The sequence below is a fragment of the Phyllostomus hastatus genome, unplaced genomic scaffold (genome assembly GCF_019186645.2).
Source record: "Phyllostomus hastatus isolate PE091 unplaced genomic scaffold, TTU_PhHast_1.1 phas_contig_549, whole genome shotgun sequence".
In the NCBI taxonomy this organism is placed as follows: Eukaryota; Metazoa; Chordata; class Mammalia; order Chiroptera; family Phyllostomidae; genus Phyllostomus; species Phyllostomus hastatus.
In genome coordinates this window covers 556,367-572,624 of record NW_025333907.1, presented here as the reverse complement: position 1 = coordinate 572,624, position 16,258 = coordinate 556,367, and the positions used below count along the sequence as shown (strand labels likewise).

At 38.3% G+C, this 16,258-nt stretch overlaps 1 protein-coding gene across 1 annotated transcript; it reads left to right on the top strand.

Annotated features, from left to right (window-relative positions):
• Positions 1-267: 267 nt before the first annotated feature.
• Positions 268-15,824, top strand: LOC123824179 (zinc finger protein 260-like). The gene is given in 7 exon segments (XM_045847294.1): positions 268-416; positions 3,632-3,808; positions 5,540-5,666; positions 11,208-11,290; positions 12,070-13,554; positions 13,556-13,696; positions 13,698-15,824. Coding segments are annotated over 6 exon segments (1,956 nt in total). The 5' UTR covers positions 268-416; positions 3,632-3,775; the 3' UTR covers positions 13,785-15,824.
• The last annotated feature ends 434 nt before the right edge of the window (positions 15,825-16,258 follow it).

The following is a 16,258-nucleotide window of genomic DNA, read 5'->3' as shown; positions in this document are numbered from 1 at the left end:
TAGCAACAATTATGTGGATAAAGGAAAAGCAATGAACGAGGAAAGCTACAATCAAGCTGGGCTAGCTGGAATGGAGCCCAGGCCACGCCACTGCGATTGCCCTTTCCCTGTACTTTTCATCTCTGCTCCGGACTAGTCCTTTTCAAACCTCCCCCATCCCACCCTCCAGCCCCCCTCCCATCGCCCTCACTGAGGAGGCAGTGAGCACAAACTCGGACTCCGCCCATCTGCTGACCTAAGGAGCATGCGCAGTATCTTCCTGACGCGAAAGCGGCTGGGAATAGAAATGTTCACTTGGTCCTTCCAAGTTTTGGTTTTTCAGGTTGAAATTTGACTTTTCAGTCCTCCTTCCTAGGCCCGTGAAGCCTGAAAGTTACTATAGACCTTGAATCCCTGCTCCCGAGCTTCCTACAGAGGTGAGTCTGGTGACCCTGTGAGACGCTCGGCGCTCGTTTCTGGGAAACTTGGGGCCTTCCTGCCGGCGGTCTTTCAGCCTTCGGGTCGCTGGACACCACCTGCCTTGTGGTTTTCCTGCTGAAAGCGCTTCCCTGGACATCATTCCCACCCCACACCCTTTAAAGTCTGGAGATACAGTCAAAGCCTGTGCACCCCTCCCCCCGCCTAGCCACTCTCGGTCCCTGGAGCCCGGATTTCGCCCGGCCGCGGGATCTGCAGACCGCACTCCCAATTTAATAAGAGACCTGAATCCAAGAAGAGCACCCTTTCTATGGGGTGGAACTTAGGAGGGGAGAACACGGTGTCCCCAGGAGACTTGACCTGCCCACGCGGGGAGGGGATTTGTGGAAGCGGTGAGAGCGAAGGGGCGGCTGGGGAAGTGGTGGGACGAGGCTGTGACGGGATCCAGAGCCGGATGAGAGAGATGGACAAGTGAGGGGGCGGGGAAGGTCAGGGAGGGGCTGTACTAGACAGTAACTCAGGGGATGTGGGAGGGTCGGGGCTTCAACGTAGGAATGAAAGGATAAGTGGGGAAAGTAGATGGAGGAGGAAGATGCGAGAAATGCTGAGGAGACAGAGGAGCCCTGCAGAGACGAGAGGAGCTGACAGGAAGAGGGGCCTGTGAGCAGACGTGGGGCCAGCAAAGGATGAGGCCCTTCAGACTGAGGGAGTGGTTCTCAGGAGAAGAGTCAAGAGGGAGAGAGAAAGGAAAGAAAGGTGGTTTGGGGAGATGGATCAGAGTGAGAAACAGCACTGAGAGTTTGACGGCGAGGGCGACAGAAAAGACTAAAAGGGGCCGCAGAGATGACACAGGCTTGGGCGGTTACACGGAAGTGTATGGCGATGGGAGCAATAACGTATCAGGGAGGAAGAGCAAGTGAAGGTGAAATAGGCTTGAAGGAGCAACTGTTTGAGAACAGGTGTAGGTAGAGGATTACAGAAGAGGGGAGAAAGAGCAGGGGAGGGGCTAGAGGAAACCCAGGAAAGGACAACAGTGCAGAGAAACACAGAAGAGACAGAAACAGATCCATACACAGAAGTACAGAGTAGCAGAAGGGGAACCCGGATATGGATGAATGGTGAGTTGAGGGGATGTGGAGGATTATGTCATGATTTATGGGTTGTGGCTTTATAATGTATTTAGTTTAACATTTGCTGAGTTGTTTCAGTTACACAGATTTGAATGAGGATTACAAATTTCCAGTTTATAAGGTTTGTGAATTTTAGAATTGCTTGGTTCCAGTTGCAACCTTCATTCACTTAGAGGTCAAAGACCTGTCTTTCTGAGCAGTGGATTTACTCTTTTCATTTTACATCTCATGTTGAATTTCTTTTTTGAGAATACATTGAGATAAACCATAGTCTGTTGAATATCTGCTTTTGTGTAGGTAGTCATTCACTTCTGAAACAAGCATTGGTGATATCTCTTAACTAGCACTTAACATTCTTTTCTAAATATGAGGTAGTCTCAGCATTTTTTAAACTTTGACCATAGAAGTCATTTAAAGAAAATTCCACAATAATTTCTCTTTTAAATATATTGTGCCTAGTTTAAAATCTGAGCCCTGCATTCTTTGTGCTGCTTGTAATATGTTGGGACATACATTGGTACTTAGTCAATAATATCAGGCTATTTCAGTGTGCACTTGGTAAGGATGTCTATAATATTAACAGTCAGAACCTATTTTTATGAGTTCACCTAATGTTCAGCAGCTTTTTCTTGCATTTGTTACTTGTTGAATTAGTGACTGTGAGCCACAAAGGAGCTGTTTCCCTGAAGTCCCTCTTGTCCATTCACTGAAAATATTGAAGGAAGGACTGAATTGACCTGAAACATGGTTCCTAGAAATCCTCTCTATTAGTTGTGAAATTTGATGGACATGTTTTCATAGCTAATATTTTTTAAAAGTTTCAGTATCAAAACTTGCATTTTGGGATGGGGAGAAAATACAGACAACTATAATTGAACAACAACAAAATAATTAAAAAAATATCTGTCCCCCCCCAAAAAAAACATTATTGCCGACGATATGATCAGTAGATTTTCAGATAATGTCACCTATAGATTCTAATAAATCTGCCCAAAGTTTTAAAAAACTTGCATTTATAATTTTATGCTTTTAATATAATTATTTTTTTCCTGGATAATAAAAAAAAAAGCTTTTGCTTTGGAGCCTGTCATTTTAGAAGTTGCTGCCTAAATTCCTCACAGTACACAGAGGTCTGAGGTGTGATGACTCTGATATGCCTGGCCCAGTATACAGAAAACAGCTCTGGTGGAGCAACCCAGGTACCAGGAGGGAACTAGATAAAGACACCACTTTTGGGGCTGCACTGCCTTATAATATAACTTTGAGTGGAGCCTCATTCCCTTTGGGCCTGCATTCTTTTTAAAGCTATACTGCTTCCCTTTAGAGTCCTGTTAAGTCACCTGAGAAGTTCTGACAAATGCCATGGGGTATGTCACCCTCCACAGAGTTGGACAGCTTCTCTGGATGGAGCATCATTGTTCAATGAAGTGCTTCAGGAGATGCTAAGGTGTGTTCAGGGATTAACAGGAATGCTTTAGGGTGCGTTTAAAAAAAATCCCCCTCCAAGGATATGCTTATTGATGAGAGAGAGAGAAACATTGATGTGAAAGAGAAACATCAATGGGTCCTTGTACATGCTCCAGAACTAGGGGTTGAAGCTGTAGCCTAGGTAAGTACTCTGATCTAGAATCAACCCACAACCTTTTCTGTGTACAAGAAGATGCTACAACCAACTTAGTCACAAGGACATGACATACATTTTATTTTTCATAAAAATTTTTTTACTTAGTCACACATAGAGGAAGTGGGGTCAGGGAATCAGACATGGAGTCATAAGAAGGACCCTTGGAGTTTAGGAGAAAGAAAGGTAAAGGTTTTCTACAGGGTGTGAGGGGAAGAAAAGGGGAAGGAAAAGGCATGCATAGATGCATATGTAAGCAGGAACAACAATCTTTAGTCAGGGGAGGTAACAGGATGCTCTGCTGGGTTTGGGGTTCAGGAGAGCAACATATGTTGTCTTTACTGTAGAAGGTTTTGGATATTTGTGGGAGGAGAGAGCACTTGAAAAGAAGGAAAAACTCACAGTGTGGTCTCCATGTAGGAGGAGGAGGTCTTTGTTCCTGACTCTCTTGTGACATTTCCAGGTTCTTCTGCCTCTGACTGTGGTAGAAGAAGAATAAGGGGCTGTGCTGAGGCCTTTGAAGGTACATCCTCAAAATGCAGATGTGACTCCTGAGCATATCATCCCAGGATAAAAGAGCCCACAGCAGGAGCAGGACCAGGAGGACATGGCTGCTTCTCAAGTAAACAATGTGTCCTGGGTCAGTGGCAATGTTTGCTTTTCCTCCTGTCAGTGGATTAAGAGGAGGCAACTTTTATTTCTTTCCTTCTAATGTCCTTGCCCAGTGAGGTTGTTTTTATCTACTTATTTTTTCTTTTTCTTATGATTGTCAAGGTCAGCCATTTATATATTTCTGTCCATTGCATTATAGGCTTTTCTGCATTCTCTTTGTCCAGTTTCCCCAAAGACATGAGGAATTCCCATCCCAAATTAATGACCTTCAACTACTGAACAAATCCCCTCTGTGACAGATCAACCTGGAAAGGCACCCATGTCTATTTATTTGTTTATTTATCTTTAGAGAGAGGAGAAGGGAGGGAGAAAGAGAGGGAGAGAAACATCAATGTTTGAGAAATACATGAATCAGTTGCCTTCTCACACGCCCCCAACTGGGGACCTGGCCCTGAACCAAGGCATGTGCCCTGACTAGGAAGTGAACCAGTGACCTTTCAGTTTGCAGGCTCGTGCTCAGTCCACTGAGCCACACCAGCCAGGGCTCTTGTCTTTAAATGCAGTACTGTATTTGTATAGAAAACATGGAGGGTACATGTGTATTGACATTTGCAAAAATTAGTGTTTATTTATGATAATTTTCACATAATGATTTATGTATTTATTTCTGCCAATAACGTCACAGCAGTGATGACGTGTCCTTCCATGTACCTCAGTGACCTATTCTTTATTCACTATGTAGTTAAGAGCTTCCCTTCATCATTAACTAGAGTCCAGCAGGGAATTATCAAGAAATGTGCCCAAAGCATCATATTTCATCTGGAAACTCCCCTCTTCTTAATTTCTCTTTCCTTTGGAAAATGAAGGCCTTCTGTTCATTTCCTAGAGATTACTGGCTTTAGAGATGGAGGATTTAATTAATCAGATCTCCTTCTGTAAATGTTCATTATATTCCACATGTCACAGACTAACTCTACATTATCACTTTTTATATTTTCAAGAGTTTACAAGAATCATTAATGTACATTCAATTCAATTAAATTTCTAAGATATAGCTCTCTACTGTTGATACCCAGAAATATTTTTTAAAAAAGCTAACACTGGCTTTAACTTCTTTTTTATCATTATGTGTGTTCCTGTATCTATTGTGTTTATAAAACACAAAGGGTATCATCCACAAGTGGTAGTAGAGTTACAATATTTACAAAATCGCAAAATAATTTTAATTTCATTGACATGAAAATTCCATTTTCTATCATTTGTTTTGTACCTCGTTTATGTATGTATGTATGTCTGCATAAAATGTTAACATTTGAGTTATTTGGTCATACTCAAGGTGTTTTCATTCTTCTCACTTAAAGAAACTGCAGTAAACATTAATGAGGTCTTTAGTGCATTTGCCTGTGTTTTTTTGGAAAGTTGAAGATTTTATTTATTTATTTTTAGAGAGAGGGGAAGGGAGGGAGAAAGAGAGTGGGAGAAACGTCACTGTGTGGTTGCCTCTCACATGGCCCCCACTGGGGACCTGGTCTACAACCCAGTCATGTGCCCTGGCAGAAAATCGAACCGGCAACTCTTTGGTTTGCAGGCCAGCGCTTAATCTACTGAGCCACACCAGCCAGGGTGGGTTAATATGATTTTATGAGATAATTCAGGATACTGTCCTAGGTCAAAACCACTTTTCCTAACACTGCTTTCATGTTGGATGACAGTATGAAGTTGGCTTATGGCTCCGATGTAAATGTGTCATTTTTATCAGGGATCGTTGACCTTCAGAGATGTGGCCGTAGACTTCTCTCAGGAAGAGTTGGAGTTCCTGGACCCAGCTCAGTGGAAATTGTACACAGATGTGATGTTGGAGAACTACAGGAACCTAGTCTCCCTGGGTGAGGATGACTTCCTTTCAGAGTTCCTACCTACTACACCCATAGGATTTCATTTTCTGTATTAGTTTAACATATTTTGGGCACTTCTGTTTTGTAAGGTAACTCTTAGGTTCTTGGTCTCAAGGGAGGAATTGGAGGTAATCTGGTTTAGAGACCATGGCCCAGGTAACTACCTTTTTTTTCCCTATGAGGTAGACTTCATGAGATTACTCACCTAAGTAGAATTGTATAATGTCCTGTCTTTTTGTGACTTGTGTGCTTCACTTAAAAAAAAATGTCCTCGGTGTTTGTCCCTGTGGTATCACATGATGAGATTTTTTTCTATGTCCTGCAGAGCCTTTTTTCATTATAGGTATATGTTATATTTTTCATCTATTCACAGACATGGGTTTGCTTTCACCTATATAGGCTTTTGTGAATACTACTGCAATTGACACAGGTGTGTACATGTCTCTTGCAGACCCTTTTTTGAATTCTCTTTGATAAATACCAGAAGTGAAGGGCTAACAATTCTACTTTTAATTCTTTGACAGAACACTTTTTGTTATTCATTCAGTTTGTACCAATTTATCTTTCATTCAACTATGTGTAGGGTCTACTTTCTCCTCATTTTTCGAAGCTCTTGATATTGTTTTTTTGATACCAGTCATCCTAATTATTGTGACGTCATATATTGTATTATGTGTGTATTTCAATGGAGGATGCAAACATTTGTTTCTTGGATGTACATAAAGACCGTAGAAAAGGTGCATAGACGTGAATACAGATACTTCAGAGAAGACTGAAAGACCTCTTCAAAGGGAAGTTTTAGGTTCACAGCAAAATTGTGTAGGAGTCAGAATTCCCACACTTTCCCTGCTTCTACATGCATACCCTACTCCTTCTCTATGTCCCCCACCAGAGTGGTACATTTGTGTTGTGTATGAACCTACATAGGTCCATCATTATCACCCAAAGTTTTAGTTGACATTAGGGTTTGCTGCTGAATTATATGTTCTATGGGTTTGGGAAATTTATGACACATATCCACCATTATAATGTCATACAGACTTGTTTATCAACCCTAAGTATTTATTCTCTGTGTTCTGCCTGTTTATCCCTGTTTATCCCTATGTCCACTGTACTCTCGCAGCCATTGATGGCTTTACTCTTTCCTTTTGTTTTTTCTAGAATATCATGTAGTTGTTATCCTATAATTTGTAGCCTTTTCCAATTGGGTTCTTGTATTTTTTATTTTATTTATTGAGTTTTTAGAGACAGGAAGAGAGAGAGACACTGATTTATTGTTTCATATATTTATGCATTCATTGGTGGAATCTTGTATGTGCCCTGCTATGGATGGAATCCACAACCTTGGTGTATCTGGACAGTGGACTAACCAACTGAGCACCTGGTCAGGCAGATTAAATTCTTTCTCTTCATGCTATCTAGGTTTCTATCACTTCTTCCTATGGCTTGATATATTTGTATAGTGCTGAATAATATTTCATTGTGTGTATTTCAGTTTACTTATCTGTTTATCTATGGACAGATATCTTCACTGCTTCCAATTTTTGGATATTGTAAATGAAGTTTCTATAAATAGTCCCTTTTAGGCTTTTGTGTGTAGGCTTTTTAGCTCTTTGGTCAAATATTAAAGCTGACAATTATTGAATTATAAGTATGTTTAGGTTTTTCAAAAAAGTATTTTATTTATACTATTACACTCATCCGTTTTTTTTCCCTTTGCCCCCTTCCACCCAGCCCACCCCCTTATTTTTAGTTTTGTGAGGACCCTCAAACTCCTTCTGAAGGGGCTGTAACATTTTACATTTTCATCAGCAGTGAATTAGAGTTCCCAGTGCTTCCCATCCGCAGCAGCATTTGCTGTTCTCAGTGTTCTGTATTCTGACCTTTCCCATAGGGGTTAAGTGTTGCTTGAAGAATGTTCTGTTCATATAATTTTCATTGTTTTAATCTGCAATTCCTGAGTGATGTAAGGTGCGGAGGTTCTTTTTAGAAACTAATTTTTTATCTACATCTTTTTTAGTGCGCGTTCTGTTAAGGTGTTTGGTCCTTTTTAGTCTGGTTTGTTTTTTGTCATTGTTGAGTTTGAAGACATCTTTGTATGTTTTGCATAATAGTTCTGTATATGTTGTCTTTTACAAATATTTTCTCATCTTATGGCTTCTGTTTTGTTTTTGTCATGATGATGATCACCTTTTGTTTTTGTATTTTGGCGTTAATGCTTGATTTGAGACAGGAATTTAAATCTTAATACACAGATTAAAAAATAAAGATGGTTAAGAATTTGACCTGAAAAAGTGTGAAGTGTATAAAATTAAGTTTGTTTTATATTCAATAACATGGGTGTAATATTTGTAGTTTTTTAAATCTTTGGAGTAAACACGTAGTGATTCAATGCCTGAAGGAGACATGTTGAAATAAATATTTTTTGATGTTATATGTCAACTAAAATTATATCTCTAAATTTATTCCCAATTATATGGTACCATTGTAAAAAAGGTAATTTTTTAAATTCTGTTCTACAGCTTCACTATTGGAGGTAATGGTGCAGTAGATATAAGGGTGCATATACCATTTTGAACCTGGATAACTTCACAGAAATGGATTTGCTGTGTTATGTGGTACTTCTTTGTAAATTTTTGAGGAACCTCCCTCTTGCTTTCTGTAGTGGCTGCACCAATTTATTTATAATCTTACTGACAGTGCATGAGGGTTGTCATTTCCCGACATCATTGCCAGTATTTGTTGTTTGTTGATGTGTTGATAATTACCATCTTGATAGGCATGTCCTGGTATTTCATTGAGGTCTCAATTTGCATTTCTCTGATGATGAATGATGTTAAATATGTTTTCATATTTCTGTTGGCCATTTTTAATGTCCTGTTTAGAGAAGTATCTGTCAGCTCCTCTGCCCATTTTTCAGTTGGATTGTTTTTTGGGGGGAGAGGGCTGTGTAAGTTCCTTATATTTTTTTGATATTTAGCATCATTGGTAGATAACGTCTGCTATTCAGTAGATTGTTTTTTCTGTATTTTTTAAAAGATCTTATGTATTTTCTTTTAAAAGTATATTTCATTGATTATGTTATTGTAGTTGTCCCATTTTTTCCTCCCCTTTATTCTCCTCTGCCCTGCACCCCGTTCCCAACAGCATTAACATCCACCCCCTACCTGCCATCACTTAATTCATGTCCATGGGTTGTACATATAAGTTCTTCGGCTTCTCCATTTCCCATACTATTCTTAACCTCCCCCTGTCTATTTTGTACTTGCCATTTATGCTTCTTATTCTCTGTACTTTTTTCCCCATTCTCCCTCCCTCCCCCTCCCTAATGGTAACCCTCTATGTGATCTCCATTTCTGTGATTCTGTTCCTGTTCTAGTTGTTTGTTTAGTTTGTTTTTGTTTTAGGTTCAGTTGTTGATAGTTTTAAGTTTGTTGTCATTTTATTGTTCATATTTCCTATATAATCTTCTTTTTCTTAGATTAGTCCCTTTAACATTTCATGTAATAAGGGCTTGTTGATGATGAACTCTTTTAACTTGACCTTGTCTGGGAAGCCCTCTATCTGCCCTTTGATTCCAAATGATAGCTTTGCCTAACAGAATAATCTTGGGTGTAGGTCCTTGCCTTTCATGATTTGGAATACTTCTTTCCAGCTCCTTCTTATCTGTAAGATTTCTTTTGAGAAATCAGCTGATAGTCTTTTCAGAACTCCTTTGTATGTAACTGTTTTCTCTTGCTTCTTTTAAGGTTCTTCCCTTATATTTAATCTGTATAATTTAATTATGATGTGCTTTGGTGTGTTCCTCCTTGGGTCCAACTTTTTTGGGACTCTCCGAGCTTCCTGGACTTCCTTTGTGAGTGCTATTGCCTCATCTGGGTTAAAGATGTTAATGACTATGTGTTTCTGGTGAAGTAGTCTATTGGTCATCAACATCCCGCTCCATATACTTACTGTGTTGTTCATGATGGTGGTTGATTTTCAAGCAGCCTGAGAGTTTTTCATTTATTGATTTTATAAAATTGCAACCAGCAATATTTACCTTTTTTTAAGATTCTATTTATTTATTTTTAGAGAGGGGGATAGAGGGAGAAAGAGAGGGAGAGAAACATCAATGTGTAGTTGCCTTTCACATGCCCCCTATTGGAGACCTAGGCTGCAGCCCAGGCATGTGCCCTGATGGGAGTGTCAAACCAGTGACCTTTTGGTTTCCAGGCTAGCACTAAATCCACTGAGTCACACCAGCCAGGGCAGAAGTTCCTAAATTTTTCGTTATGCTTTATACCATTGATTTTGTAATTACATTGTTAAGGTGTTTTGTGTGTGTGTCTCTGTGTGTGTGTTAATTTGTTACTATATAAAAACAACTAACTTCATGAATTGGTTTTATATTTTGCATTTTGAAAATTTTGTTTTGTTTCTGTCATTTTTTTAAACATGGATTTAATGTGATTTTGCAGTACACAGTTTTGTCATGTGTTAACTGGGATCATTTTATTTTTTTCTTGTTACCATGGTGGGTGTACTAAAAACATTTTAAAGCTGTAAGAATAAATTTTAAACTGATAGCATCAGTTGCATATAACTAACTCTACTACTTGCCATTTCTACTCTTTATCTACTTATATTATTGGTGTCACATTCTATTTTTTATGTTGTACATCTGATAACATAGATGTAAGATTTTATGGTTTGTATTTTTGAAAGTTATTTAGGAAATATCAAAGTGATTTATGTTTGATATTAGACCATTTCTGATTTTTGGATTTGTGTATATATTTACATGTACAAAAATTTTATGTGTTTATAGCTTTAGTGTAGTTTACAATTTTACTTATTACGTTAGAAAATTTTTCTTACTCAATTTTATAGGGCTGGTTTAAAGATGAAAAAATCTGCCCTGGCCGTTGTGGCTCAGTGGATTGAATGCTGGCCTGTGAACCGAAGGGTTGCCAATTCGATTCTCAGGGCACATTCCTGGGTTACAGGCCAAGACCCAGTGCGGGGTGCACAAGAGGCAACTACACGTTGATATTTCTCTCCTTCTTTTTCTCCCTCCCTTCCCCTCTGACTACAGATAAATAAGTACAATCTTAAAAAAAAATCTTCCATGTTTTTGAGCAGTATTGTTGGCAAATGTAAGCAACTGTTTCCTCCTTTTTGATGTATCTTTAAATTTTTTTATTTATTTATTGATATTTAGAGAGGAGGAAGGAAGGGAGAAAGAGAGGGAGAGAAACATCCATCCGATGACACTTGCACGCACTCAACTGGTGACCTGGACTGCAACCCAGGCACGTGCCCTGACTGAGAATCAAATTGGTGACCTTTCGGTTCACAGGTGGGCACTCAATCCACTGAGTTACACCAGGCAGGACTAATGTAACCTTTTCTCATTGTACCTTTCTTGGTCTTGCTTTGAACATTTAACAGTTTTTGAATTACTCAAAAGTGTAATTTGTTCAATAATTGTTTATAATTACAATGTAAATTTATTTACCTGAGTGTCATACCTATGATTCTTTATTTTAGATCTGTCAGCTTTGTCATCTGAAGACTATCAGGCCTTGTTGCAAAAGCCAGGAATAGAAGATTTAATCTCTGAAGTAATACTGGTAAGATATGAAATGTGTGCCTTTAATACTGTAATGAAAGCCTGGTAAGAAAGGGTGTTACATGAAGAAAGGATGTTAAAACGCACAGAACTTAGCTAGGATAATTATTCATAATAAAATCCTTGTTACCCAAAGAGGTGAAAAATAGAATATGTTTGGGAGAACTCCCCATTGTCAGTTCATTTGCAGATTGATGTGTTTCACAATGTGAAGACTGAAAACAATTTTCTAAGTGTATATCAATTTGGCAATTCCTTTATTAAGGAATTACCACATTTTGCCATGCATTATGCACTCCCTTGTGTAATGTGCACCCACCTTTTGGGCCCAAATTATCAGGAAAAGATACCTTTTCTTCTAATTTTTTTATTCCAATTATTTATATGTAGATACTTGTTTTTGTATTATAAAGAAATTTTGTATTTATTTTTGAACCTATTATGGTACAAGACATTTTATGTAACAAATAATGAAAAAACACAAGACCAGATACTGGGTATTTCAGGTACTATCCATGTAAACGTATATCCTTATTTTTCGCTAAAAAATTGGGGCTAAAAAGTGCACATTATACATGGCAAAAATGGTACTATACTTCATTGAGAAATAATGTTTTATTTTCTTCCAGTACAAAATTTTCATGAACTTGGGAGTGATTTTTCATATCACCAACATGGTTTAATATAGGGATCACAGAATAGTTAATTTTGGAATAAGTGCACATGATTAATGAAATTATAGGTGTCACTAAAGGCCTCTTTATCTTCAATGATTACCAGAGTCCGTATAATGAAGACAGAAGTTATCAATGCCATGAAGATTGGAAAATTTTTAACCACAAGTCAAATCTTAAACATCAGAATACTCATCTTCATACAGAGAACCATAATGAAGATGGTAAACATCAGAGTACTCATCTACCAGAGAACCATTATGAAGATGGAAACATCTTTGACCAAATGTCAAATCACATTATACATCAGGTTATTCCTATTGTGGAGAAGACAAATAAACAAAATAAATGTGTCAAATTACAAAAGGAATCTTCAAATAGTACTGAACAAAAGAATATTGCTATTGGGGATGTTTACAAATGCTTGCTATGTGAGAAAGTCTTCAGTAAAATCTTTAATTTAAATAGAGTTAAGAAAATCTGTTCTGGTGAAAAACATAAATGGAAAGAATATGGTAAAACGTATACTTGGCCTTCAGGTCTTATACTACGTCAAAAAATATGTACTGGAGAGAAGCCTTATAAATGTAGAGAATGTGGTAAAGCCTTTAGCCGCTCCTCAAACCTTATTGAACATCAAAACCTTCATACTGGAGAGAAACCTTACAAATGTAGAGAATGTGGTAAAGCCTTTTGCCACTCTTCAAACCTTAGTCAGCATCATAAAATTCATACTGGACAAAAGCCTTATAAATGTAGAGAATGTGGCAAAGCCTTTAGGCACTCTTCATCCCTTACTCAACATCGGAATATTCATACTGGAGAGAAGCCTTATAAATGTAGAGAATGTGGTAAAGCCTTTAGCCGCTCCTCAAGCCTTATTCAACATCGAAACCTTCATACTGGAGAGAAGCCTTATAAATGTAGAGAATGTGGTAAAGCTTTTTGCCACTCTTCAAACCTTACTCAACATCAGAAAATTCATACTGGAGAGAAGCCTTATAAATGCACAGAATGTGGTAAAGCCTTCATCCAATCCTCAAATCTTACTCTGCATCTGAAAGTTCATACTGGAGAGAAGCCTTATGAATGCAGAGAATGTGGTAAAGCCTTTAGCCAGTCCTCCACCCTTACTAATCATCAGAAAATTCATACTGGAGAGAAGCCTTATAAATGTATAGAATGTGGCAAAGCCTTTAGGTGTTCTTCATCCCTTACTCGACATCAGCCAATTCATACTGGAGAGAAGCCTTTTAAATGTACAGAATGTGGCAAAGCCTTTAACCAGTTTTCAAATTTTAATCAACATCTGAAAATTCATTCTGGAGAACAGCCTTATATATGTAGAGAATGTGGTAAAGCCTTTTGTCAGTCCTCAAAGCTTACTTATCATCAGAAAATTCATACTGGAGAGAAGACTTATAAGTGCACAGAATGTGGTAAAGCCTTTAGGGAATCCTCAAACCTTACTCAGCATCAGAGAATTCATACTGGCGAAAAGCCATATGCATGTAGAGACTGTGGTAAAGCCTTTAGGTATTCCTCATCCTTCAGTAAACATCAGAAAATTCATGCTAGAGAGAAGCTTTATAAAATGTAGAGAATGTGGTAAAACCTTTATTCAGTCCTCAGCTCTTAGTCAACTCATAGAATTCATACTGGTAGAAGATCCTTATATATGTAGAGAATGTGGTAAAGCCTTCATCTACTCCTCTACCCTTATTAAACCTCAAGAGAATTCATAGTGGAGACAAGTCATGTGAATATGGCAAAGCTGTTAAGCAGTCACCATCCCTTTCTGATCATCAGAGTAATACTTGAGAGAGGTCATATAAATGTTGCAAAGCTTTTAGTTTTTTAAAATAGATTTTATTTGTTTATTTTTAGAGAGAGGGATAGGGAAGGAGGAAGAGAAGGAGAGAAACATCAGTGTGTGGTTGCTTCTCATGTGTCCCCTACAGGGGACCTGGCCTCCCAACCCAGACATATGCCCTGATTGGGAATCGAGCATTGAGCCTGTGACCCCATTGCTTCACAGACTGGTGTTCAATCCACTGAGCCACACCAGCCAGGGCACAAAGCTTTTAATCACTACTCAACACTTATTCTACATCATGTTTTTCATATTGTAGATAAACAATATAATATAGTGTATGTGCCAAATCTTTTAGTCATCAGTGCCATCTTGCTCAACATGACAGAATTCAATTTAGAAAAAACCATACAAATGCAGAGAATGTGGATAGTTTTATTTATTTATTTTTTTTGAGAATGTGGTACAGATTTTATTCTGCGCTCAAAACTTAATATTGGAGAATTCATGCTGGAGGAGAACCAAAAAATTGGAAGAACTGAACAAGAACTTAACCATTTTCAAACCTCATTGAACACCACAGAACATATATTGGAAGAGAAGCCTCAAAAATGTAATGAATTTGGTAAAGTTTTTAATCTGAATTCATACTGCTCTCAATATTGGGTAATTTATACTGGATAGAACCTAGCAAATACAAAAAATGTGGCAATACTATACCCATTTGCAAAACTTACTCAACCTGAGACTTCATTCCAAAGAGACAATATTAATGAAGAGAATGTTGAAAGCTGATTTTTCAGTATTCACTGATTGTTTTACATGTGAGAATTCTTACTAGCAAGAAACCTTAAGAAAGAAGACCCTAGGAAATAGTATATATGGACCTACAACCATATTGTTTGTCAGGGAATGTACAAGTGGGGTTGAATTCTACGTTCATAGTAAAGAGTAATAGACTTTTGTCCAAAATGTACAGTTCACAAAGCCCAAAGACTTATGCCTGAAAGTGTCTTTGAAATGTAAAAAATTTAAGAAAGTATGTAATTGAAACAATTTCAAAATAACAGTGAGTTTGCAGTAAAAGTTAGTAATAGTGTTCAGGTATTGCTGTAAATTAGAATACTTTAGATCATCCAAAATTTAAAAACACAGATCATTACTTAAATGTGCTTGAAAATCTCAAGGGGATGGATTTCTGGATATGTATAATTACTTAGAATGTAAACTATTGTACATTGTTTGAAATATTTTGAGAAGGAATATATATGAACATAATTCCACTCTCATATTGATGCTGCTATGTTTTTATTCCTGGTGTGTGTGTGAAATCAGGGTTGATTGTTGGTGTCTTAAAGATCAGTGAACTGTTGTATATAAGATGGGCTGAACTCATATTTACCTTTCAGCGGAAGACTGAGGACATCATAAGCACATGTACAAAGAAATTCTAAATGAAATTGCTGTTTTTGATTGACTTAATACAGTGTTGTATGTTACCATGGATGGCATCTTATTTTGTGAATGACAGTCTGCCTTGGCCCCTGGCTGGCTCTGGGGGAAGAGACCTATCTACCAACCTCACACTCTAGTCACATTTAGCCTAGCAGATCGTGATCTATTCTAGTCGGTTTGTCTTCACTCCATTGCCTGCTCTGGGGGAAAAGGCCTACTTCATAAACCTCACAATTCATTGCAGTCTACTATACTCTAGGAAGCGAGGGCAGAGGGAAATGTACATCAGAGCAAAGAGATATCAGGGGAGAGAGAAAGATCAGATAGATCTCAGCCCGGATTGCCCCACTGTTGTCCTACTGCCTACTTGCGCTTTCCATGAGGGTGAAAAACTCAATGTAAACCTTATGTCCAGAACTGAATTCTTCTTTCATCCAATTTGACTATTCTAGAATTTCATCTCATTTAAGGGTAGCTTCGTCATTCTATCTTCAGACTCAAAATTTAGGAGTCTGTCTCTTACACCACACACCCAATCTCCCAGCATATTGTTTAAAATATAACCAGAATCTAGCACCTACCAGTACCTCCACCACCACCCTCTGGGTCAAACCAGCACCACCTCACACTGGTTGTTTCCAGCTTTGCTCACCTATAGTCAACTTTTTTTAAAGTATATTTTGCTGATTATGCTATTACAGTTTTCCAAATTTTCCCCCCCCATTCCCCCTCCATCCTGCACCCCCCAGCCCTCCAGCATTTCCCAACCCCCAGTTCATGTCCATGGATTGTACATCTAAGTTCTTTGAGTTATGTTTCCTATACTATTTTTGACCTCTCCCTGTCTAGCTTATGCCTGCCAATTATGCTGCTTCTTCCTTTTACCTTTTCCCCTCCTCACTGAAAACCCTCCATGTGATGTTCATTTCTCTGATTCTGTCCCTGTTCTAGTTTGCTTAGTTTTTGCTTTCACCATTTTTTTTAGGTTCAGCTGTTGATAGTTGTGAGTTTGTTGTCATTTTACTGT